General features: G+C 39.5%; 1 protein-coding gene across 1 annotated transcript in view; it reads right to left on the bottom strand.

The window, feature by feature from the left end:
- The window catches only part of LOC109476788 (metabotropic glutamate receptor 6-like), a 70,346-nt gene that overhangs the window by 4,433 nt on the left and 37,964 nt on the right, over positions 1 to 27,949 (bottom strand). The window contains exons 3-8 of the mRNA XM_019777806.1: positions 20,190 to 20,346; positions 18,746 to 18,876; positions 15,881 to 16,030; positions 12,131 to 12,337; positions 10,149 to 11,227; positions 4,946 to 5,177 (exon numbers count right to left, since the gene is read on the bottom strand). Coding sequence (XP_019633365.1) covers positions 4,946 to 5,177; positions 10,149 to 11,227; positions 12,131 to 12,337; positions 15,881 to 16,030; positions 18,746 to 18,876; positions 20,190 to 20,346 — 1,956 coding nt within the window. The remainder of the gene's footprint in view (positions 1 to 4,945; positions 5,178 to 10,148; positions 11,228 to 12,130; positions 12,338 to 15,880; positions 16,031 to 18,745; positions 18,877 to 20,189; positions 20,347 to 27,949) is intronic.

Here is a 27,949-nt window from a genome sequence, read left to right as displayed (position 1 = left end):
ACAACCGCACACCTCTGGAGCAAAGGATTTGCCAATTTTGTAGCTCAAACAAAGTAGAAGATGAAGCCCACTTTGTCGTTGATTGTAGTTCATACAGTAATGATAGAAATGATTTTTACCTTCGCCAAGAAGGTTATGTTTTCAGTAGCCTTTGTCTGTGTGTGTGTGTGTGTGGGTGTGTTTGTGTGTGTGTGGTTTAGCAAGATAACTCGAGAAGCAGTGAATGGATTGGAATGAAACTTGGTAGGTGGGTAGATCTTCATGAGACCTAGAAATGATTAGATTTTGGGCCCCCTTGCGGCTTTCCTAGGTACTGCAGCTGAACTTCCGGTTTTGACATCTCATGTTCTGGACATGCTAGGGTCATGAATTTTGGTTGGTAGATAGCTCTTGGGGTAGGGAAGAAGTGACATAACATTTACATAATTAATGAGGAAATTCTATAAATCTGCTTTGTTCGATAATAGAACTATGAAACACTTTTGACATCTACTTGAGAACGAGAAAAACATCTGAGGATATAGATTATGTAAATGAGGACCTAATTTGCATAATTAATGGCAAATTCTTATTATTCCATAGTTGTAACTGCTGCACCCCGAATTTCATTCTTGCCACATTTGGAAGTTTAGTGAAGGTGAACATCAATAAATATAATTTATTCAAATTTTGACCTGATTTGCATAATTTATGAGGAAGTGCTATAATAGCCTTTTTGCTATGATAAGGCTGTCATTGGATGGAGAATATGATCAACTGATATAATCCATGCAAATGAGGCTCTTATTTACAAAATCAATGATTAAAATTGTATAATTCGTCACCCGCAAGGGTTAACATCATTTGGCAAAGGTATGAGATCGTGGAACTCTTGTTTAGATATATTAAGAGTACGTTCCCGTACTTCCAGTAGTTGACTAATACTGAAAAATTCATCTTTCTTATGCGCTTTGATCACCCTGTATTAAACAAACCCATTTCAAATTATATTTTGACATTACTAAGAAACGAGAAGAAGCTGAAGCTTTGTATTAGTGTAGTTTTAGAGCTATTTGAACTACAAACATGTATATTACCCTTTAATCTGTTCACCTGTACTTAGCCCGATAGGGCATGAATGTACAATAAAGGTTATTATTAATACTAACTAGTAGCTAGATAGAAGCCGGCGGTGACTACGGAGGACGGTACCCAGGCTGCCGAAGCTCCACGGAACTCAAGAACTCAGTACACGCAGTGTGGCCTTAACCTTCATGACCACGTGTATTTCAAAATGAAGGCAACTTGTTTTGCCGAACATTTTTTATTCACACGCTCTAGAGCAAGAGCTTTAGGGTTCACAGAGGATGTCATCCATATAATCAAATCAACATGGCGTAAGTAGTGATAGCCCAAGTCCCCATGTTCAGTGTAGATCCAATTCATATCCAGTAATAATGTTTACAGATCCTCGAACAGCCACGACCTTGGATAGATGTCCTTGAAGTTGAAAGTTTTTTTTTATACAGAAAGTCGAGTTTTGTTCTCCAGCATTTTATTTCACCCAGGTTAGGCCACACCGACTTAATTTTATGGATGACATCCGCGCGTGCATTGATTTTCGTCTGTTCTCAAAAAAAAGATCACGTCCTCCGAGGCTCTGTCCTGGCTCTAGACCTGGGTAGTCCATGGTAGTTAGCGACAATAAGGAGCCGGGCTTCCAGGCTACCGAAGCTCCACGACTCAAGAACCCATATACGTACAGTGCCGATCCATAAATTCCGAAAAAGTTGGCTTGTCGTATACGTCGATGTATACTACCTGGAATTCACAATACAAGCTTTGTATCCCTGTGGTTTATAATATAGAAACATTTTTATTTTTGGCCAGAAGTTTTTATTCGCCCGCGCGCACTAGTTTGGGGGTCTTGAAAGGATTTCATCCACAAAATTAAGTCGGTGTGGCCTTAACACGGTGTAGTTATGTGGCTCATATGTAATCGTTAAATTGCCAAGGGCCAACGACTGTAAATATCTGGCAATTGTGTTTCATATATATATTGATGATCGATGTTTGTCATAGAAATGAAGACTTGTGTGAGAAAACTTTGAGAGGTGTTACTAAGAGGAATGACGATGTGACAACTTATCTAAAACTTTTCTTTTTAAGCCAAAAAATTGTTCCAATCATCCATACGTTTGTAGTCTAGTCCGAGAATGAACCAGTATTCCAATTTGAGAATCACGTAATCGGGTAGAAAGATTTAAGAAACTAGAGGCACTTCACATTTAAAACTATTTACAAAAGCATTTCCAATACATTTTCCCCTGTGCATAAGGCTGTGTTGATTGGATTATATCAATGACATTGATTTTCGTCCGTTTCCAAAGAAAAAGTTTTTGACCATACTGTAAATCGTAAAAAGAAGCTACAAAATTAGCAAATATATGACGCAAATTTCAAAAACAAAAAATTGGGAATACTTGTCATAGAATACCAAAATCAATTCCAAAGGAAGACAATGTTGAGAAATGGAGTCTACCGTACTCTGTATGTCTAGTCATTTTCAACCTTCATGACCACGTAGATTTCAAAATGCATCTTTTTTGCCTTTTTTTGTTTTTATTCGCGCGCTCGCATTAGTTTTTGGGTTCCAAGGGGATGTCATCCATATAATCACATCAACATGGCCTTATTCAGTACACCAGAAATCTCAGCGGGTGCCCAGTCCATCCACATCTAGTCCATCACGGCAACGCTCCTAATCACCGACGATTTTCTCACGATATTTCCTGGCCAGAAGTTGGTACCACAGAAAACACCCCGTGGCGTTGAGAAATTGCTTTGCGGAAATTAAGTAGCCCGTTTCATATGTAATTGTCAGAACCTCCCGGCCCAGAGAATAGGATTCATTTCAGCGACGACCCCAGGTCGATATTTTTTATTGATCCGTTTCCGCTCACAGGCGAACCGTGAAAGCCACCGAGATCGATCAGTTTGTCATTTGCAATATCTCTGTTATGATCTTCATCATACAAACAGTTATTATAAAATCTGATGAAAAAGATTACGTTAAAACAACTTGGGATAGATGTGAAGAAAGAAAATAAATCAGAATTATTCCAAAGCTTTCTGTTGGTGTAAGAAAATCTGACAGCATCGTGTCATTTACAATATCTCTGTATTGATCTTCATCATACAAACCGTTATTATAAAACCTGATGTAAAAGATTACGTTAAAACAACCGGGGATAGATGTGAAGAAAGAAAAATAAATCAGGATTATTCCAAAGCTTTCTGTTAGTGTAATAAAATTTGACAGCATCGATTTGATGGTAAGGCCTACCAGGACGGTACCCTAGGGTTAGGTGTTCTGTTTTTATTACTGTTTTATTGCTATGTGGCTGGGGGACTGTACTTTGCCTCTATTCACGTCAGATAACATTGATGAGACTGGTTTAGGCCCTATAGGGATTTCGTCAACTGGATCTGTCAGAGTACCGTGTCTGTAGGCCTGTGAAATACAGGATCTTGCGGCATGGATTACTAGCAGTTGTTACGCCACTTGACATAACAGCATTATAACAGTAAGGCCATGTTGATTTGATTATATGGATACATCCGCACTCGCATGAAGTTTCGTCTGTTAAAAAAAGTTTTCGACCATACTGTAAATTGTACAAAGCATCTGCAAAAAGAGCAGATATATGTCATAAATTGCAAAAATAGAATATCGGAAAACAATACTAATGTCGTAGAATGCCAAACTCTATTCCAAAATTTGAAAAGAAGAAAATGTTAAGAAATAAAAATAAAGAGTCTATTATTCACCATACGATACTGTATGTTTAACAATTTGTTTATAATTCATTACCAGGTAGATTTCATAATGAAGGCAACTTTGTTTTGCAAACTGATCTTTCATCGGCATGCTCGCGTCAGTTTTGGAGTACCAAGAGGATGCCATCCATATGATCAAATCAACATGGCCTAACATGTCCAGGTCAACCTTGAAGCATACCTCTACTTAAATCACACGCTATGGCTGGCAAGGAGGCTTCTTCGGGTAATTTTAAACCAGGGGGAAATGTGCTAAATGTCTAAATGCGATATCAATACACAATCCCCTACCGCAGTATTTGGTATTACAATGGAACAGATGAAAATGAAAGATAAGGAAAGCCACAAGTCGAGTAGGTCATTTACATCTTTCTCTTTACAGCCGATTTTTAAAAGAATGCATAACAAACTAGAAATGTACAAGCAAGTGCATTATGCCTAGGTTACCAAACTACTGCTCTGTTCATTGTTGCTCAAACACATTCATATGTAATATATGGAAACCAGCCTCTACAAAGTGTAACTCCGAAGTGTAACCCATGACCAAATGGTGTCTGCTACAGCGCCAGTTACCATGGTGATAGACCTCTGGTCCAAGTTATTTTTATATCGACTTTATTTGTTTGGAAAAAAAGAAGAAATTGATCAAGAACATGAGGTAAACATAATGTGAACTCAGTACCACTTGCCTCTACCAGGCTTCGGGAAGCGGCTAGAAAGAGTAGAAAACTATCGCAGAGTGGGAATCGCTGCCACTAAGTACAGTAGGGGCATTATCATTAGCTTTAAACAATGTTTAGAGTTAGATGTTCAATGCAAGGGTTAGGTGTAACAAGTCGATCGGTGTAATGTAGCCAACTGCTGCCGCGCCGCGTGTCTACGAAGCTGGTGTGTTACGCCGAAAGGCGGTTATACCGACTATACAGATACAGATACAGAAAATAGAGATATAACATGCCAGAGGATTCGGTCCGCTCAGAGAGCACCGTTTGTCGCACTTTACTGTAGCGGACCAACTGGCATGTTACCTTCCTATCTACTCTTTCCAGGTTCCTCCCGAAGCCTGGTAGAGGCTACATTTTCCTAACAATACCGTAAAACAGGAATACGGAACACCAGTACGTACCTAAGTCACCATTGCGCATGACGACTGACACCGATGACCTCTGTTCACTGCGCTTGCGCGCGACCTGCTGCCATCTCTTGGCCACCATGGCGGCTTTGGTTGCAGACGACGCGCGGACGTTCTTGTGCGGCTGGAACAGGATGATGTAGACTTTTGGCGCGAAGAGACAGGCGAGGGAGACCGTCCCGCTCATGGAGATGGACACCGTCAGTGTGGTCACCTGTATCTGCATCTGAAGAGAGACATGTGCACTAGCAATGACGCTCCTTGCAACACACCATGTAGTACAGTGTTGAACTTGATTCCAACAAAACGAGGACAAACTATTGATTGATATGCAAATAAGTGAAGACAATTTTTGGAAGTCTAAAAAGAAACAAGAGTTATACAAGCCAAGAATAGGTGATGCAAATGAGCCAAGAAAAGATTATGCAAATGAGCCAAGACAAGATGATGCAAATTGGTCAAAAAGCTCCTATAGTAGCTCCTAAAGAGATCAAATGTTCAAGAGGTCACTGTCAATGTCGGTCAAGTTCAAGGTCCTGCGGTGTCGCAGTAGTAAAACTCCCTATTGCAACAATAACATGTCGATTTTATAGGTCGATACATGCCGGTTTGCTTATCTTGCTAGCGCTTCAAGCCCCTGCCAGACGTTCACGACCTTCCCCCGAATTTGTTCCCGACCCCCACTCAGCTAACCTGTCCCGACTGAAGGTTCGAATCAGTCTGACCAGATGTAGTCCACGACTGCCTTTCTATATCACTGTTTATCGAAGTCAAGCCTGGTTGCCGCCTGAATTAAAATTGAGTCAAATTTGATCCTGGCCCCAAACGCTGCTGACTTGCAGCGGAACACCAGCCAACTATGGAACCTTCCAACCGACCACAGAATGTTTAAAATATTTTAAAACATTTGGCTGGCGAAGCCGAATAGAAGCCAAATTCGCCGACTTTGCAACTACCTACTCGTAATCAAGTAAAAGTTGTAGTCGTACTCCTAACCATTGTTGCGGGGCGTTAACGCGTTTGGCTAGTGTTCAGGACGCCAAATTCTGTGACAAAGGGCTTTAGAAAACAGTTCAGGCAGAACGGAACTATAGTAGGATCGATAACTTTTGCTGCTAGCTCCTAACCCAGTCAGCATAAATTTTCACGACTTCTTTCAGGGTTCCAATAAAAGTGATTGCGAACGAAACTACATTACCTCTTCCACCCATAGAACCTCTAGCTCTTTTGAGAAGATAATCGTAAAAGTTAGAGCTTGCCGCACGCAATAACATCGATAAATTACTTGCCCCACCGCTGGATCGGGTATTTGCTGTAATTTTCAGTTCGAACCCACATAGTAAAACAGTTGGAAACAAGAATTCGGAGATCTCATACCTCCATAAAATATATGAGTTTTTGTAAATGTTTTTACACAGTACACTACAGTACATAACAAAATAACACAGGTTTTTGTTTTCAAGCACACAGCTTCTCTGCTAATACAGTAGCACCTTTGACTTGAAATAGGTCAGGCTGTAACAGATCTGGTCAACTCAGGGGTCCAGAGAGAGAACCTCATTAATCAAACCGCGCTGCCCGCACATCTGTTTTCCCTGCCTTGCAAAAGATACAAAAAACCGGAAGTTCTGCTGCAGTATCAAGGTCAGCCACCAGGAGGCCCATATTTGACCTTGACCTTTGGCTTCCTAAGACCTAACAGCATACCAAATATCATCACAATCCATAAAGGCGTTCTGAAGTTATGCTGACTACAAATGTGCGGAAACACACACACACACACACACACACACAAACGCAGACGCGCCAAAAACAATACCTCCATTTTTATGGAGGTAACTAGAGTTCGAGGAACACATGCCCCCGCCATTTTAAGAAGTGTGTTTGTATATTTACAATAAGCAAATGCTTAAAAACCCAGCTGCAGTACCATTGTAAAAAGCCAGGTGGGCCATTTCCAAACTTGACCTTCATTTCCACAACAGCTACAATCATATCAAAATCAAAAAGATCCATTATCAACTACTCGATTTATGACGTTGACCTACATACATACGGGCTAACACCAAAGCTGCTCCACGAGACCCAAACCGAAAACATACCCTTCTGACGAAGGCAATAAAGATAGATTTAACATGCTTTCTTTTATGTTTTCTTTTCAGGGCAGTGTAACAAATGAATAAGAACGCAGGCCACTCACAGAGATGAGGAGACCTACTGAAGTACAAGTAAGTAACAAATGAAACGTGAAGAGCATGGGAATTATCTACGGTGATGTGTCATTAACACTTCGATCGTGGGTGAATTCGATGTCAAAACTGAAAAACGTAGCGGGCATCAATCCTCTAGAGATGTAATTAGAACGTGAACTTGGTTCTGACCTCGCAAATGCGCCCTTGACACTGAGCTCCATAAATTCTTATAAATCGATTAGGAGGTTCAGGTACGGCTATTTTTACCCGACGTCACACGCATTTATTCTGGGATCTGTCTTATCGTGTGATTGAAAGGTTATCTAAGGTGATCATTCTTGAATTCTGCAATCAAATCATCACGTTAAAGGGGCGTTATGTAACAATTTTGCTATGAATGAATTAAGGAATATTTTTATTCCAGGTATTCACACATAGAAAACAACGGTACAAACGTAGAAACACAAACTATACACACAGTATATCATATACATTAAAAATAATTTCTGTACTGACAACCTGACATCAGAAGACATTGTATTATGCTGTTGTTGGCGTTGTTTAGCCTATAAATAAAGAAGTAGCATAATTTTCTGCGTCTGGTATCAAATGTGTCAGTAGTTTGGTGAACATAGTACTTGCACTGCACCATCTTGGAAACTAAAGAAGTATCGGAAAACAATTAAAATTGAAATATTTTTGAATTGAGAAAAATCTTCATGTAGTTTCCATTAATAGCATTTATTCTAGAATTTGTCTGATCGTGTGACACAAAGGTTAACTAAGGTGACCATCCTTGAATTCTGCAAACTAATTTTTACGTTAAAGGGGCATTATGTAACATTTTTGCTATGACAATTGAAATATTATAATTGAGAAAAAAAGCTTAATGTGGTTTCCACTTATTGCATTTATTCTAGAATTTGTCTAATCTTAGTATGTAACATTTTGCACTGAAAATCAAAATATTTTTAATGGAGAAAAAAAACCTACATGTGATTGTCATTTGCTTCCACTTTTCAACAAACTAGTACTTGTGCAATTATCTCACATTTCTGACAATTATGGTTGGCGCTAAAACATCCCACAGGAGGTGAACTTATTTTGAGGCACCACCACAAACTACAAGAATGTAAACAAACATGACTGACTGATGTTTTTTGCAATTTTGAACACACTCTTAAGGTAATATTTTGGGACCTCTACTGAATTACTACATTCGTAGCTTATGCCAGAAACTGGTTTTGATGTATGATAGTATGAAAGAAATAGAGTGTTCAGGAGTATTGTCCAATCCATACATAACCAGTAGTATAAGTGGGGTCGTGTGGCGCAGTCGGTAGCGCGTTCGGCTCACACCCCAGAGGTTGTGGGTTCGAACCCTGCCCATGTCACCGATCTTGTGCCCTTGGGAAAGGCACTTTACACGACTTTCCTCACTTCACTCAGGTGAAAATGAGTACCTAGCTTCGGTTAGGGACGTCCCTCGGATAGGACGTTAAATGGAGGTCCCGTGTTTGGGAGAGCCACACCCCATGCACGTTAAAGAACCCACCGCACTTATCGAAAAGAGTAGGGGATCTTCCCGGTGTGAGTGGTTCAAAACTTACAGTCCGGTCTTACGCAGCTTGTACATGTGCGCACATGTACAAAACTGGTGTGTTACGCCTGAAGGCGGTTTACCGGTTATGCGAAACAAACAAACAAAACCATTGACAAACGTTGGTACTGTTGACAAACGAAGGTTCACATAACCTTCGGTGGATGGCGCTGTTATTCAGCAGCTTTTGATTTGTCCGTCTAAGATCGGATCATAGCAAACTCTTGATTTCAGAAATAATCAAGTTTCAAGGACAATCATTTCTTTTCGATGTTGCATTCTACTAGTACCTGAGAAAGGAATTTTACCTAAGAAAGGTTTTCAGTGTAAGGGTATTCCAAGGACGACTTGTAGAATGTCATTGGATATTCTTGGGACTGTTCCTTTTAGAATCGCCAGATGGCGCAAGAGTACTATTCGTGCACTGTGTAGTACGTAAAATCTGCAGAAGGTGGCGCTTCACTTGTTTTCATTCACATTTTTTGCTGATTTTTGACAAACCAAAAGCAGCAAAGAGGCATAATCATCCAGTACATCATATATATATATATATCATCTCCATAATAAGGCCATGTTGATTTGATTACATGAATGAATTTTCATCCGTTTGCAGAAAAAAAAACTTTTTTGACCATACTTTAAATCATACGAAACAAATGCAAAATCAGCAAATATATGCCATAAATTGCAAAACAAAATGTTGAAAAACGACACTCATGTCGTAGTATGCCAAAATCAATTCCAAAGGCAAAGTAGAAAATATGAATAAATAGAAAAATGCCATACCATACCGTGTGTTTTTAGTCATTTGTCCAACCTTCATGACCACGTAGATTTCATAACAAAGGCAACTTTTGTTTGCCAAACTTTCTTTTATTCGCACGCTCGCATCAGTTTTGGGGATCCCAAAGGATGTCACCCATATACTCAAATCAACATCTTAGAAAATTAATTCCGGAATGGGACACCCGTGGAAATTCATGTACATGAAAAGGACACGTCGAGTTTCACCAGCGTGTCCAAGCTTGGAAATTTGTGAAAATTACGTTCATATCTCACCAAATACTACATGTGTTAATGGCCCTAAATTCTCCTTCTAGCTCTGATTGGCGGATCTGTTTCCACCAATGAAATATAGGAGGTTAACACGTAATCCTTAGTAACAACTCCATCTCAAATAACTTTGTTAGCATTAGCATTTTTTAATGTCTTGGGGTGGTGGGACTACGGCGCACTGATGTCAACTTTGTGTATTTAAAATATTAATTGTATTTTGTTTTGTGCGCTGTTAATATAAGTTATAAAGTGCAGCGCCACACTGTCTTTGTTATGTTTTAATGTTTTGATGAATAGAAAAAAATGGCATGGCTTTTCGTGCAGTGCATGGCCTTGTCGTTGTTCCTACCTTTTCAGGAGAGTGAGCCGTACCGAAGAAGATTGGGATGAAGGCCAGCCAGACGATACAGGTGGTGTACATGCTGAAGGCGATGTACTTCGACTCGTTATAACTGGAGGGAATGTTTCTCGTCATGAAGGCGTACACTGTGCAGAGGACGACCAGGAGCATGTTGTAGGCCAGCGAGATGACTAGGGAGGTGTCGCTGACGTTACATCTTCGCACGCCGACGGCGTCGGGTGACTCTATGGCCGTGTACTCTACGTACGTGTCCGGCGGGTCCACCACCAGCCACACAACCACGGCAAACAGTTGAATAGAAACGAACAGCGCGCAAAAGATGAGCTGGGATTTGGGACTGATCCATTTCACCGCTTTCGCCGACTTCTTGCCGTCTTCGAATATTCTGTAGATGCGGTTGGTCTTGATGAGGAGAGCGGAGTAGCACATGGCGAGGCCCAGGCCGAGGAAGACCCTGGTCACGCAGCATGTGACGGGGGAGGGGGGCGAGAGTAGGATGAACGTCATGCAGTAGCATAGGAAGATCCCAGCCAGTAGAACGTAGCTCAGTTCTCTTCCAGACGCCCTGACCACGGGAGTGTCCGAGTAGACTTTGTAAATACCCACCACCGTCGCCACCACAAGAATCCCGAGGACTGAAAACACGATGGGGATCGAGGAGTACAGAGATGTCCAACTGACGCTCCTGATGCGGATGTCTTCGCATGTTGTCCAGTTGGCTCCAGGTTTCTGTCCTTCGGGGCAGTCTTCGCACGTGGACTCGTCTCTGAGTCTCTGCGTGGCCCGCTCACATCTCTGGCAAACCCAGCAGCACGCCGAGGCTTGCTGGATCTTCCTCTCTCCAGGCGCGCATTCTGAGCTGCAGATCGACGTGGGTGATGCCATGGTCTGGTTCCCAGGCCAGTGGAGAAGCGACGGCCTCAGGCTCAGTCTCCGGGCTCTACTGTCGTCCCACGTACCGATGGGGACATACTGGTACACGCCGTTCTTGTTCTGGTACTGGTAGATGTCGTACCGACCTGGGCCGTCTCCTAGTGCATTAAATGCCACCGTGTCGCCACCAATGCCTGCAGGAAGTACACATAGAAAATGATTTTACGATAGTTTAAAGTTCAAACTTTTGATCGAATACAAAGAAATTCTCTCACCTCGACCTTTTGACCAGTCACTCTGGTCTGCCTCAGTAGACTGACCCAGTGAGACTGTCACGTGTCGTCTTTGAAGTATGACGTCAACACTGGGTCAAAGGTATCTGGTAGACGATGTCAAGCGGATTGGCAAAGGGTGATGGGCCCTGATGTAAACAACTAACATCTAACAAAACTAAATACGGGTTAACTGTTCTCTAACATGCATTCTTTATATATATTATGATTTAAACTTTCTTAAACGTATTTTCTTATTTGCACACTTTATGGGTTATCGCATTTTGAAATGTATTTGAATTTATTTACAGGATATAATATATTGAATTCATAAAGCTGAACAACCGGAAAGAAAAGAGAACAGCAATAGGCATTATTAGTGAACAATCCACTATAAAATGGTACTCATTTTTTCAATCATATTTACAGAATTGAGCAATTCGGTGACTTCTATTTCCTATTGCAAACTTCCTGTTGGCTTTTCTTCAAGGAAGGCACATGTAATGTGATCAACTAGCAGTGCCACTGAACAAAAAATAATTAGAAGACTAGAAAAGTAACATTTGCAAAGCAAAAGCAGAATGTTTATCTTTGCGTACGGTCTGCTCTGTTAATTCTTACTCAAACACATTCACATATATGGTTACAGGAGTCTTAATCCCTCCTACTTTAAAACTGCAACATTATGTAACCCAACACCAGTTACCATGGTGACAGTCTGGTTTAGTCACGTCAGAGGTCACAGTTTGAAGAAGAAGAAGAAGAAAAAACGTAGCAAAAACAATATGTTTTCCTTCGGTAAACATAATAAAAAAATAAACTCACCCCTGAAAGTTACGTTGCGGATGTATTCCAGGAACTGTTCGCCATGCACATTGTTCCAGTGTTCCATTTCTTCACAGAGCCCAGATGTTGTACCCGGGCAAAGGTCATTGCGCATGTCATGTAAGGCGTGTGCCATGGCGTACACAGAATCGACGACAAACTGCACTTTTCCCTCCTGCACGTACCCAGAGTCAGTCGACACCGTCTCTTCTCCTGTATGTGGAAAATTGTTTGTTTGTTGTTTATCTCCTTTAGTGTGGTGAATTCCAAACTATTCTTCCTGGAGCCCAGCAACATAAAATAAAATAACAATAAACTTGAAACAAAATCAGCATAGAGAAATTAAAGTGGGTCAGAGGTCGAATACTAAAGATAAAATATGTCTGAAATGAAAGTAATAATTTATGTACTTATCCAATCAATGGAAAATTGAAGTAACAAAACAGGAAACAAATATTTGAACTGATATAAATAATAACCAAATATAAATAACTCAAATGTAACTATCTATTTGCAACAATAATAAATAGTTATAAATAAATAAATAAATAGTTAATAATCAAATTGTTTGTTTATCAGTCAGTCTGTCGTCGATAACAATCAAATTTTGTTTGTTTACTTAAGGAACCTTCAATTAGTGAGAATACAGCCACTACTCTTCCTGGAGTCCTCTTACATACATTGTAAAATACAAAATTAAAACATTATAACTACTTTTTACATTCATGTCTAACTACTTTGAAAAAAGTTGGCTTACTAACATTCGCCATATAACAATAATAAAAAACGTCATTAAATAACCTTATTTTAAGTCTTATTCTTTAATTTGTATTAAAGAATAACTATGTTCTATGTGTATGTTTACTTATTTGTTAAATTGTGGCGCCCGAAATCAGCACTGTAGCCGGGATAGCCCGCTGTTGTGACGCTGCAATTTCAATAAATAGATAACAAATACAGTATATAGTAGAGGGGATTCATTCCTCAAGCTACCGACATCTTGCACACGCAGTCGTCCCTCAGTAAGACATCTGGAGCCGACATGTAGATAAACAAATACATTCTTATGAAACAAATATTCTCTCATCCTAAACCTGGAAAATTTTTGCACGTATATGTTTTTGCTACTACTTTGCAACAACCATCGGACTGTTTAATCTGAATCACGAATTGATTGTAATTGGAGACTATGGTTTAATCCTACATAGAATGAGTTTTACCAACACAGATAAAGGTTGAAGCTTAGACCCTTTATCAATCAATCTGTGTAGAGCAGTGTGTGAATCGAGTAATTACACTTCTGATAACTGGTTTTAATCCTTTTTAAGTTATTCATCTTATGAACAAGTGGGTGGCCCTAACAGTCATGTGTTTTCCATGGAAGCCCACTATAATACAAATAGTAGATAACAAATGATAGCATAAATCAAAGTAAAGGTAACATAGGTAGGAAAATCATAGATAAATCATATCTTAGAATACAAATGGTAAATTGTGATGTCAAAAGAATATACAGACACATGTTAAAATAAATGGTAAATAATTACATTAAATTATAAATAAAAAAACCAAGCAAACAAACACAAATCATTGTCCAAACTCGTCTATTTCCGTTTAGGTCAGAGTTTTCAGCGTACCACTAGGTTCTTCTCCGATTCACATCATTACACCTTCAAATTCCTGTTTCAAAGTCCTTATACAGCAACAGTTTCTTTCCCCAGACTACAAAACTATAGAACTCTCTCCCAAACACATGTTTTCCTTCCGAATACAATCCTCAAGCTGTAAAGATAAACATTCACCGCTGTCTTTTGCATAGGCATAAGTCTGCCGTGTCACCTAACTTATGATCGATGTCTAGAAAGTGGTCGTTTGGCTTTGCATTCAGTAGTAGCACCGTTGAAAATGTCCCTTGAAGTTTCCATTTTGTGTTTTCCCTGCATTGAGATTTCCGGATACGTTTTAGCAGAAAACAATAAAGATGTCGTGCTGTCAGGCACACACACACAGACTGCATTAAGCTAATATCACACATGTCCAAAGGGAAAAACCAACCCACGCAACGTGCTAATAGAGACTGCCAGCCGTTGAAATAGTGGATAAACACCCCAGCATATAAAATATTGACGCATCACCTAGAATCTCTCTAATCATATTTTGGGGCCGATACTAAATGTTTCTTTCATTGCACAGTAAGCCTGGTAATCCATCATAGAAACTGCCAAGAACCCCAGAAGATTATACAAAATTCCGCCGTGGAGGTGGAGTAAATCATCGGCTCTTCTGCAAAATCACTTCTAAATTGCTGTTTCGGCAGTTCTCTCATCGTTTTCCTTCTACAAAGAGGGGAGAAAACGCCCGTGGGGTAGCGGTAATGGCTTTACCTTCTTCGTGAGAAGAGAGTTTGTCCTGGAGCTGTATAATTCTACCATCCCTTTTGAGTAACAATTGCGTTACAAAAATGTAATAACGGGACCTTTTTCATCAGAAACCTCAAAGGATGGTGAGGAAATGGCGCGGATAAAACATTTATTTCGTTTTTATGGTCAGGCACTGTCTTTTCTAGTTGATCCCTTTTCCTGTACATAATCTTAGGCCCCTGTCACACATTCTCGAATTTGGTCCCCCGAACACTTGCCGAAATCCGACAACCAAGTAAGGGGTAGGTCGCCGCAAAGTTGATTGGGTAGATCGGCTGGTGTTCGGCGAATTTGGCTACTACTCGGCTGCACCAGCCTGAAGTTCCAAAATGTTTTAAAACTTTGGGGTGTCGGTAAGGAGGTTCGATCATGATTGGCTGGTGTTCGGCTCTAAGTCAGCATAACGCCAGCCAACCATTCGGGAGTATGCCCGCCTGTGGGATACAGGTAATGGCTTTACCTTCTTCGTGAGAAGAGAGTTTGTCCTGGAGCTATATAATTCTACCATCCCTTTTGAGTAACAATTGCGTTACAAAAATGTAATAACGGGACCTTTTTCATCGGAAACCTCAAAGGATGGTGAGGAAATGGCGTGGATAAAACATTTATTTTGTTTTTATGGTTAGGCACAGTCTTTTTATAGTTGATCCCTTTTCCTGTACATAATCTTAGGCCCCTGTCACACATTCTCGAATTTGGTCACCCGAAAACTCGCCGAAATCCCACAACTAAGGTTAGGAGTAGGTCGCCGCAAATTTGGTTGGTTAGATCGGCTGGTGTTCGGCTACTACTTGGCTGCATCAGCCTAAAGTTTCAAAATGTTTTAAAACATTCGGGTGTCGGTAAGGAGGTTCGATCATGGCTGGTGTTCGGGTGTAAGTCAGCAGAACACCAGCCAACCATTCGGGGGTAAGTCGGCGTGTTTAAACTTGACTCAAATTTAACCCAAATTCGTTTCGATCCGCACAGAAAAGTAAAGACATGGCTTGAATCTGGTCAAAGTATTCCCGAACGTCAGCCGATCAGAACCTGGTCGGCTGGTGTCTGGTAACAAATGCGGGGAAGGTCTACTCTCCAAGCAGAGGTTGTTGAATAGTTGTTGGGGAAGGCGGACAAAAACCGGGCGCATGATAAAGAATGTCACAATTTTCCCCAACAACCTCTGCTTGGAGAGTAGGGAAGGTCGTGAATGTGTGACAAGGACGTGATACTACTAGTAGGTACATCGTAACATGATCAATAATAGCCATCCTCATGAGTGTAGCGTAAGCAGAATTTATCTTTCTATTTGCCACATGGGCACATGCTCTCACAATGACATATTATCAACTTTTACCTGTACATCTCCGTAGACCGGCGCTGGTCCCTGAGTCGCTGGAGATGTTGAATCTGCAGTGGAAGTGGCTCTCCCAGTACTCCTCAAACCACACGTCCCGTCTGTTGTTCTCAGGCTTCAGCTTCGTGAAGTAACTGTCAAACTCTGTCACAACAAAAGAAAAGAAGTTTCATTGTCAACAAAAACGTTTCAAACACGTTATTTCACTTGACACTCTAAGGATTTTGGACACTGAACAAGACAATTTCCTGAGAGGGGTGAAGGAAGCCATATACATCAGGGCCCATCACCCTTCACTGAACCGCGACGGGGGCCGACATCGTCTATCAGATACCTTTGACCAAGAGTTGATGTCACACTTCAAAGAACAAGCCTCACTGGGTTAGTCTACTGAGGAAGACCAGAGTGACTGGTCGAAAGCTCTAGGTGAGAGGACTTTTTTGTGTTGGATCTATAAAGTTTTAACTCTAAACACGTTGTTTTTGTATCGTTTACATGAATCAGTTACATGAGTAAAGTAAATAAGGTCTCCTCACAATCCTTTTGCTATATTTTCATTCTTCGCATCTTTCTAGAGAAGAAAGTCCCCTTAATTACCAGTCGGTGATTCATCTACACCCATACATAAGTATATCAAACGTCAGGCAATAACATGGACATCAGATAGAAGCTATACTAATGCAGTAATCATCTCCAGAGCAGGTGATACTATAATGAAATATACTATATACTATATATAATATACTATAAAAAGGAAATCTTACAGACAGAAAGGTACAATTCGTCCAGGTTCAATTTCATACAGTATATTGATAACATGTCGACAAGACAGTTACATTTGTGCTCTGTCTAGTCGTGTTAGGGGTTTCTTTGGAATTGCGACAAACAAAAATTTCTTCGCAAGGCTTGGCTAACATGAATGAGGTTCTGCACATAGCTGGTAATGGACAGATACAATTTTTGAAAGGCATTAATTTTTCTTTGTGATAATCTGTCCCTTTTCATGTTATTCTTTGAAGTACCTGATGGGTTCTGTATGTCCTGAAAATTTCAGCCGCCTACGACATCCACTAGGAAACACGTGTTTCTCAAACATGCTTAACCAATACTTAANGTTGGTTCTCGGATTTTTTCAGGAAAAATATGAAGCGACAGGGCGAAAAAAAAAATAAAAACAGATCTAGGCATCCTATTATAGCCCAAAATGCTACGATAGGAGGTATGAAGTCAACAAAAAAGGCTGGTTCAAAATTTAAAAAATGAATTTTGAACTTCTAATGATACCACTGCATTGAGAGATGGAATAACTGTAACGACTAGGAAGAAAAGGACTGTTTTCAACTGTTCAGGGCAAAATATGAGCATTTTGCAGTTGATTCTGAATTTATTTTTTTTTTGCAAATCAGGAAAAAATGAAGAGGCGAATCCGAGAACCAACAAATTAAATTGGTGTGGCCTAACGCTCCTTTTTTATACGCCAAGTAAGAAAAGCAAGAAGGAACCCTTTATTCTGTGCAGTTGGACCAGTATCTTTTTTTTTTCTTACACCGTGGCCATCTTATAATCAAAGGAGCTGGTGCACAATCATTGTTCCAGGGCTACATGTGTGTGACCTCTGTGAGAAGTATTAATCAGACCTTGTACCGTATAGGAGACTTTGAGTGACATTTAATCGCTTCCGTGTAGCTGAAGTGCTAGTGGTTGTTAGGCCATGTTGATTTGACTATATGGATGACATCCTCTAAAAACCCCCGAAATGGATGCGAGCGTGCGAATAAAAAAGTTGGGCAAAAAAAAGTTGCCGTAATTCTGAAATCTACACGGTCATAAAGGTTGGACAAATGACTAAACACACAGAGTATGGTATGACGAATAATAGACTCTTCATTTTCATTTCCTCACACTTTCTTCTTTTCGTGGGGTATGCTAGGATTGGTAGGAGTGAAGGGCAGCAGAAGGAGAGAAGTAACAAAGAGAGCTACAGATGAGACAGAGAGGGCATCCTAATGGCTCTGGGTCAAGAGCACAGATGGGGAGTGGCTATACCCAATGCTGCCCTGGCCTCCTGATTCCTTCTTTAGGTGGCGAAACCCACAAGGACAGAATGAAGCAGCTGAACAAGCCAAAGAGCCGTAACTAGCACTAGCAAGTTTGGGATTGATTTTGGCATTCTCTGGCAATAGCTATGGTATCGTTTTCCAACATTTTGTTTTGCAATTTACGGCATATATTTGCTCATTTTGCAGCTGCTTTGTATACAATTTACAGTATTGTCGAAAACCTTTTTGAAACAGACGAAAATTTATGCACGTTTGGATGCCATCCATATATAATCAAATCAGCATGGCTATACCAGATTTTGATAGAACGTTATAGTCCTGAGTGCAAATGTGGGCATCCAAATGAGACACCAGATCACTATTTATTGCACTGCAAATTTCATAATACTGAAAGGACCAAAATGTTGTTATCCATATCTTGCCTTCATCTTGAAAAGATACTCCTTTCCGACCAACCCAATACAAATGACGCCACATTATGCACTTTACTTCTTACAGGTAGCCCCTCCCTCCCATATCCTACTAACTGCCGTATCTTTGATATTGTGTTCAACTATATTCATCATTCTGGAAGATTTACCAATCTCATTAATGCTATGTTATAGGTATTGGTGCGCCAGCCACTTTCATTTTATGTTTGTTATATTTTATGTCATCTTTATGTTTACATTTGCATTATGTTTTAGGAGCAGCGGATTCACATAAGCACAACAAGTGCTTCCTATCTAATGCTCAAAAATCCATGTGAATAAAATAAAAATAAATGAAAAAAACGTTACAGGGACGTGGGTGGACGTACCTGAGATCGTTTTGCTCTTGAAGAGAATTGTGATGGCCCCCTCGGCGGTCTCTTCTTGGCCCTCCACCGGCGTGACCTTTGTGCCCCAGCTGTCACTGCCCACCCACAGGAGATGTCTGTCGACGCCAAGTCTGAGAGGATAAAATACTAGATAAATCCTCAAAAAAATCTGGTATAAGTCATCTTATGCCAAAAAAAAACAATTACTCAAGCGACTGGGTATGATTTTGGAAACGGTCAGACGTTTCTGTTCTACAACAGGAGCTTTCTGACTAATTTGCATAATCTTGTCTTGACTTTTGTAATTTTTATTTCATTTTGGATTTCCCAAAAATTTTCACTTTTTTGGCATATCAATGAACTGAGTTGATTTTAAGTGCTTATAAACCTGCATTTATCCTCTGGTCTCTTAGTATCACTGACTAAAGGTAGTGGATGCTACCTGAAACGTCTGACAGTTTCCAAAATCATATCCAGTTGCTTGAGTAACTGCTTTTTGGCGTATCTTATTACCTGGATGTCTAACCTTCATCGACGTATACGTGTAATACATAGAAGAGCTTTATTGCAAGACGATTGTACAACGTATGGCAACGGCTACTTGAAAGTACAAAAATAAAATAGTATAGAATGAAAATTAACACCCAAATTACTAAACATATAGAGATACTGCTGTATACAATCAGGTAGGGCTAATCATATACGCTGAGCATGTGCCTTTATATACATAAAGGCACGTGTGTGTGTGTGTGTGTGTGTGTGTGTGTACGTGTGTGTGTGTGTGTGTGTGTGTGTGTGTGTGTGTGTGTGTGTGTGTGTGTGTACGTGTGTGTGTGTGTGTGTGCGTGTGTGTGTGTTTGTTAGTAAACCTTTGAAGGTCACACAATTGCCATTGACAGAATATCGTAAAATCTTTAATTAAAAAGAAGTCTTTAATGTCAATTGGTTGAAGGTTTTGAATAGTTGAAGGTAATTATTTCTTTCTGTTGGAGCTGTACAAAACCTTCGGAGGCAAGGCAAGTTGTCAATGAAAAATTCTTGTGTAAATCTTTTTCAGAAAATCGTTTTTTTATAGTTGAAGGTAATTGTTTTGAAGGGTTAAAGGAGATTGTTTCTCAACATAGGTACCAGCTGGGAAAAATAACAAAAAGCCTTTAAGTTAGGGCGTCGAATTCCTGACATATATACATATAAAACAGTTTGCAGTTACCTAGGCTGTAAACGCTGAGTGAATTTGTCCCTTTACGCGCATCAGTAAATTCCCTCAGAGTGCATTAGTGTTATCAAGCAGAGCCTGTATAAGAAACTTGTGCCTGAAATGCTTCTTTATATGCCTATACTGTCGCCAGAAATGCGCTTATCTTGTGAACTTCGGTTGGAGTTCACTGTATCATTATAGTCATCACAGTATCTGCTTTTATAGATAGTAAGTCAATATCTTTACCTCTTGGCTGCAGCAATAAGCTTCTTCAGATCGTCTTCATCAGCAAAGACGATAACAGCTCTGGCTTTGGGCGTCTTTCCAAGATACTCTATGATATCTTCAAAGGTCTCATCTGAAGCGTGGCGGTCGATCTTCTCTGACGCCGCAATGCAGACACCTGTGATAAAACATCACAGCTCAACCTTTACGTTCAAGATTTTCCCATTGTTTTGTAACTAAAGCCACAAAGAGTACATTTTATGGAGAAGAAGAACTTCATTGAACAATTGCAACAATTGTAGCGGGTACAAAGTATGGCAGCATACACACACACATTCACAACTATATATATATATATATATATATATAGTTATATATATATATATATATATATATATATAGTTGGTATTGCTAGCATTCTTTTATTTATTAAACATTTATTGACAAAACATGGTACAATCAAACTTAGACTTATATTCATGCCGCCATCAAAACATAAGAATTTACATAGTGATGAACAAGTTACCAAATATTTCCAAAGACTGGTGGGATTCACATGTTAAAACACTACAGAAATGGCTTGGAATAATGGACATGGAACAATTATGCTAGCATTTTTCTAACAGCACTGGATGGACTAGAAACAAATTAATGAAAAAAGCAGGCAAATTTCTACATTTTTAAATGTTTTAATCATAAATCTTGTTGAACAGAAATTGGGCTCACAAAACATTATATCACAACCAACAGGTCTTTTATTCCTGTATTCAACACTATTATCTTGATTAACTGGAACAACGTTTGTAGATAATAGCTTGTGGTACCATCATGGGTACACAGCTACTACACTGGGTATTCATGTGCGATGGAACACCTTAGACCGTCAACACTTGGCGTCAAGCGCGAGCAATTGTGCCTTAAGTTTGCTGGATCGCTGATGCTCTCTGGACTCACATTTTTTTATTCACATTTATTTTTCGAGGATTGGGCAAAAGTTATGAAACGTATGTCAGCCCTCTCCTCACACATAAAAGGAAACAATAAAAGAAAGTAATAATGATAAGAAGAAGAAAGGACAAAGGTACATAATGAGCTGGTGTACAAATCAAAATCAATCAAACAAAACGTCCTGTCTGCAAAATAAAGTTGAAAACCCCATGAAATATTTTACAGTTGTTGACAAACGACAATGAGGGGTTACCCCTGAGAATGGTTGAACATAAGGTGTTATAGGTGGCGTTGTTTATGTCAAATGGCAGGATGTTAGTTAAATATGCATATGATAACATGTCAATACGTTCTTCAGTGTACATTTGGCATGTTGGCCACCGGCAGAGCCTCAGAGGGTACCAACATTTCTTTCTTTCGAAACCAAGCGAAAATTAATCCGCGCTTAAGGCTTGAACAGTTTACAATCTATCAACGGTGGTATGGCTTCCTTTCGAAGCCATTTGTTCTACTTTGGCCCCACTCCATTACCAAGTCTCTACATTGATTTTACCACCCTTTTTTCTGATTTCTCTTCAACACATTCCTCCTTCCCGCGGCGATTTCAGCTCAAGAGACACTAGAAATAAACACCTTCTGTCCACATTCATAGCACGAACAAACAGATACAAAAACAGTCCTGTTCTGTACATGATAAAACTACTAAAACAAACCGTAACTTCTCCGCATTTAGAACATTATTAGGGAATATTAATGTTTGTACCAAATGTCAATTTGTAAATAGCCTTATCTATTGATGTGAAAAGTATGCAATTCAGCCACTTTGCCTGGCTGCGATGTACTTTTAACTTAAGGACTATGTTGATCAAATAAACCCTTCATTCATTCATTCACATTCATTGTGCTAGATACATTCAGCCCTCAAATGCCGCATTCCATTGACTTTGTTAATGTTCAACCAAAAAATATATTTAAAAAAAACCTATACCAATAATTGCTTGTGGAGCATGCTGTGCATACATGAATCTGCAAATCTAAGGGATCACTTCTGGCTGACGTCAGAAAAATTTCTATCCTCTCTGTAATCCTAACCTCCAGGACCGGCCGTGGCAGGTTTAAGATAAGGGCTTTGAAGTCTCGCTTCTGCAGGGATTGTCTCAAAACAGCAAATATAACCATATGTGGTGTCGTGTGGCGTAGCGGGCAGAGTGTTCGACTGAGAACCAAGAGGTCCCGGGTTCGAGTCCTGACATGCCACCGATGTTTTGCCCTTGGGAAAGGCACTTTACACGACTTTCCTCACTTCGCTCAGCTGAAAATAAGTATTATTGTCCCCTGTGTTGGTGGCGGCATTAATATAAGTTGGAAAAAATTGAGTGTGCCGTCACCACGTCTTGTGACTACATGTTGGAATATTAAAAAATAACCAAATATATTGTGATATATAATGTTGCATACTGTGTTCCCATTTAATTTTCATTATATTGCCTCAGTACTTACTTCCAACCTTATTCCTTTATTTAACATATTTATTGATTCAGTATATTTTCGTTTACTTGTTTGCAAAATTGCAGAGGTACTGACCCTCCCTGACACCCCATACACCCCACCAGAGTTTGCAAAATTATTTCTTTTGTTTGGTCATTTTATTGATTTACTGTATTGTGTCACCTATTTATTAACAATTTGTGTTATTTTGTCTCTTTGATTTATCAATTCAGCGTTTTGCTATTACTTTTGCTATTACTTTATTATTATTTATGGATGATTTGATAAATGTAATGTTGAAGGGGGGAATCAAACAAGCCATCATGGCTTTGTCCCTTACCCTGCACGTTTTTTTTCAGTTGTTAATGTTTTGTAAATTTTGCTTTTATTGTTGTTGTTAATGTGCGAATAGATAAAAGTAGAATCAAAAATCAATCAGATATTTTCAGCGTACAATTAGCTTCTCTAGTTCACATCGTCATGCAGTTTAGATTCCAGTTTCGAATTTCTTCTGCAGCAAGAATTTCTATCCCCGGACTGCTTGGAGCCCTATCGAAACATGGTACTTTCCTTCCGAATACAATCCTCAAGCTTTAGAAAAAAAACATTCAACACCACCTTTTGGCATAGTCATACGTCTGTCGAATCACCCAGCGCAATGCCTAGAAGTGGTCGCTTTGCTTTGCATTGAGAAACACCGTTAAAATAGACTTTTTGATGAAAATAGCGGCTTTTGAAAATGGCATACATCCAAATTTCGGCGTCGACGATGAAATTTCGATATCCAGGTAATGATGTACCCAAGTAAATTGTTGCTCATGCAACTGAATAGATTTTGAAAACTGTCAGATGTTTTCAGTCACTGACGGAAAGTAGAGGATGCTACTTGAAACGTCTAACAGTTTTCAAAACCTATCCAGTTGCTTAAGTAACAATTTCCTTGTGAAAATACCTGTGCCGTCTCCGTAAATATTACAGTAAGGCCACAGCAAGTAACTAGTATGGATGACATCAGCACGCGCATTAATTTTCGCCTTATTTTGGAAAAAAGACAAGAAATTTTGTTGCCTTCTGACAGTGGTCACCATGCCGAAAATGGGCCAAGATGTCTGTTGCCATGCCGGAAGGTGGATGGCAGATAACGATAAAGAGAGGAGACCAGAAAAGGCTTTGATTTAATGTTTGTTTCTTACTTGTGATATGTGATGTTGGCTGTGTATATGTGACGTTCCCACTGAATCAAAACCATTTGTACAATGATTGAGTCAAAATATAAAAATTTACGAACCTTGTTTCTTTCGACCCGCCTTGTTTTTTTCGCCCTCTCGCATTAGATTTGGAGTCTGCGGAGGATGTCATCCATAAAATCTACTTGCTGTGGCATAATGGTGACTATAATGACAGGCCTGAATAGCCACTTCGGTTTGTTTTCTTCCGACATACAAGAAGATAATCCAATTCGACAGATAGTTCCCATCTAATTAGTGTAGAAAACCAAACCAGGCCATGCGAGAGGCTAATAAAAAAATAACTTATTTCGAAATAGAAGCTGCATCTGCCAAAATCTCAAAGGACGTGTGCCTATGGGGTCTGCTTTGGGGGAAATATTATCATATTTCAAATTTCATTTTAAAAACGGCAAACAACCTTGTAGAAAATGATAAGCAATGTTACATGATGGATGACATCCTACGCAGACTCCAAATATAATGCTAGCGGGCGAAATAAAAACAAGGCAGACAGAAATAAAAGGTTCCTTTTTTTTTGACTCAATCATTGTTCAAATGGTTTTGATTCAGTGGGAACATCACGTATACAGCTACCATCACATATCACATCATCAAAGTAAAAAAAAAAAACATTAAATCAGAGCCTTTTCTTGTTTCCTTAAGTTTCTTCATATTAATCTGCCATCCACGTCCCGGCATGGCAACAGACATCTTTGCCCATATTTGGCATGTTGACCACTGTCAGAGGAAAACAGAATTTTTTTTTTCAAAATCAGGCAAAATTAATGCGCGCGGTGATGCCATCCATAAAAATTACTTGCTGTGGCCATACACATACATGCATAAACGACACCATACAGCGTACATAATGTTTTTTTATGTTCATCTGTCGTTTTGTAACCACGTCACGTGTACCTGTCCGTGGTGTAATAGAATAATTGCAGACTTCGACTACAAGGTTTGCGAAGAAAGCTTTTTAGAAGTTTCCTTCATGAATGACCATCTGCAAATACGATCCAGTGGAGCCTCTTTCAATGCCTCTAACTAGGAACTGTCAATTTGACAGCTACATGTATATTGATCGTCGTAAGAAGTAGTAGTACTAGTACTAGCATACTGTAAGAGGTCTTTATCTCTTGATCAGAATTGAAAGAACACTATCTCTTCAACAACATGCCTGCAATCTACGTACCGCCAAGATATCAGGATGGCATCTATTTGACAACCACCGTATCTGTACAGCAGGACATGGTGTTATATCGATCTACAGCCTTCCCCAAGGATATAGGTTGTTTCTGTTAAACTAGTAATCAGAATTGAAAGAACACTATCTCTTCAACAACATGCCTGCAATCTACGTACCGCCAAGATATCAGGATGGCATCTATTTGACAACCACCGTATCTGTACAACAGGACATGGTGTTATATCGATCTACAGTCTTCCCCAAGGATATAGGTTGTTTCTGTTAAACTAGTAATCAGGACGGCTTGACGGCAGTGTGGTATTATGATAGATTTGGGCGCTGCTATCGTGGAGAACATCTGTTGACATGGTCCCCTAAGGATCTTGTTAGGGAAAACGCAGCAGTCATGCAGCTCTGACCAGAAGAGCTTTCCTCTGAAACCATCTCAAAATCTTTCTCGATTTGTTTCAAACTCTGTGAACAACCATGTAGGAAAAACTTAAATTCGACATAAGGCCATGTTGATGTAAATGTATGGATGGCATACGCGCGCACATGAATTTTCGTCCGTTTCCAAAAAAAAATTGAAGCTTTAAATCGTGCAAAGCAGCTGCAAAATGAACAAATATATGCAGTAACTCACATTAAAAAATGTAATGAAAAACGATAGTTATGCCATAGAGTGCCAAATTCAACTACAAAGGAAGCGAAGAAATGTAAAGAAATAAAAATATAGAGTCTATAATTCGTCGTAGCATACTCCTTGTGCTTTTTTCAACCTTCATGACCTTTGTTTTTTTCAACCTTCATGACCACTTTTTGTTCAACCTTCATGACCACGCAAATTTTATAATGAATCACCATAATTTTCCAAACTTTTTTATTCGCACGCTCGCATCAGTTTGGGGTTCCCAGAGGATTCAGTCATCCATTTAATAAAAAGAAATCGCCTAACCACAAAACAGGGCACCAGATGGTGTATTTATTTTGCTTCTGGACTTAAAAATGAAAAATTGAAACCTACATAACAAACTCGATCCCAGTAAGTCTTCCAGTACGATGTAGAAGAATACATGTTCTTAATTTAAAAAAAAAAAACCGGACATGTCGCTAGAAATTAGATCGCTACCTTGTCAATTAAGGGCATGCTATGTGTTAGAGGCGGTGTTTCAAGGCTCTAATGTCTCAGTTTGTAGGAACTAGCAGCTAATTGGATATGACTTATTCATGAGCACCAGAGATATTTTTGGTCTACGTTTTCTCTTTTGATTTACGCCATACTACAAAAGTACGCGATCCGACTGGGAATCATTATTGACAACCATGTGTTCGGGTTTTAGAGGGGCATGTTGTAACATTTTGGAACCAAAACCTTAAATACTTTATTGGAAAAATATATCCCTGTGATTGTGCGTCACTTCCACTTGTTAACATATTTGGCAATTATCTAGCACATTTATGATATTGCGCGCTAAAACTGCTCACACGAGGCGCACTCGGTTTGTGGTGTCTTCACCAACTAAGGCCACACCAATTTAATTTGTTGGTTAATGGATTTTTCTAGAAAAATAATGGAGCAGGCGGGTGAAAAAAATAAAAATAAAAACAGGCCTCAAGGCATCCTATTATGGCCCAAAATGGTACGATAGGAGCCATAAAGTCAACACACCAGGCTGGTTTGAAATTCAAACTAGAGTTCCACGATCTCATACCTTCGCCAAATGATGTTAGCTTTTATCATTAAGAAATTATATATTAATCTCACTAATTATGCAAATAGGATCCTCAATTGCATGAATTATATCTGTTGATCATATTCTCCACCAAAAGACAGTCTTATCTTAACAAAGAATGCCATGATGACATTTTCTCATAAATTATGCAAATGAGGTCCTTATTTGAATAAGTTATGTTTAATTATGTTCACCTTAACTTAACTTTCAAACACCCCAAGTATAAAATTCCAGGCAGTTACCACTATGCAATTATAATATTTTCTCATTAATTATGCAAATTAAGTCTTCATTTGCATAATCGATATCTGCCTGTGTTTCTCTCATTCTTAATAACATATGGTCTCGGACCGGAGTTTCCCTCCGTATTTCGAGCAATTTGACACCCTCAGCCCGACGGGCTGTCATTTCTGTACTAAACGCGGGTCGGAATTTTTCACTCTTTTGGTGGAAAGGGGTGCCGTGCCGCGTATCAATACACTTGATTGATATTTTCTGCGCCCAATTTATTTAGGGGTAAATGAGGCACATCAAAGTACATTTTGAAAAAAGGGGTCATTTTTTTCGTCATTTTTAACCATGGCTGCATGGAAAAAACGAATTTTCCCAGGGTAACGGCTTAGTACTCGAAGAAGCTCAGAACCTAATGTTTCCAAAATTTGAATTTAATTAAAATCGATGCGATAAGTTTATCGCTATCTTCGATGGCCCGAACACACCCAGAACGCATATAGAACGTACCATCCCGGCGGTCAGGCGAAAAGGCCACATAACCATCCGCGCGGACGAATACCAGGAAGTCTTAGCTGGACCACCAACATTACGCCACCTATAAAGGCTACAACTAACAGGCTTTTCAGAAAATACAAAGATATGTACACAGATATTACGATTTCAGGGATATCGCGGCCAAAACATACCATACAAAGTCACGTTTCCGGCGATTTACTGCGCACTTACTTAGACTCTGGTCAGAATTAAACTCCGACCCGGAACCTTAAGGAGATTAATTTTCATTAAAAAATTTAATATTCTTCAGAAACATTATATCTATCATATATCCAAATTTGGCTTGTATGCGATCATTACTTTTCCCGCGGCAGCGGTTTAAAGTCATGTGAAAAACACTGTGTTCTATGGCTACTTTTGCCAAGACGCGGCCCCTAGGCAGCATTACAATGGAGAAATTAAAAGTAC

Source organism: Branchiostoma belcheri, unplaced genomic scaffold, assembly GCF_001625305.1.
Source record: "Branchiostoma belcheri isolate BF01 breed outbred unplaced genomic scaffold, Haploidv18h27 scaffold39, whole genome shotgun sequence".
Lineage (NCBI taxonomy): Eukaryota > Metazoa > Chordata > Leptocardii > Amphioxiformes > Branchiostomatidae > Branchiostoma > Branchiostoma belcheri.
Note: the sequence above shows the minus strand (reverse complement) of the source record. Positions and strands in the feature narration are given on the sequence as shown.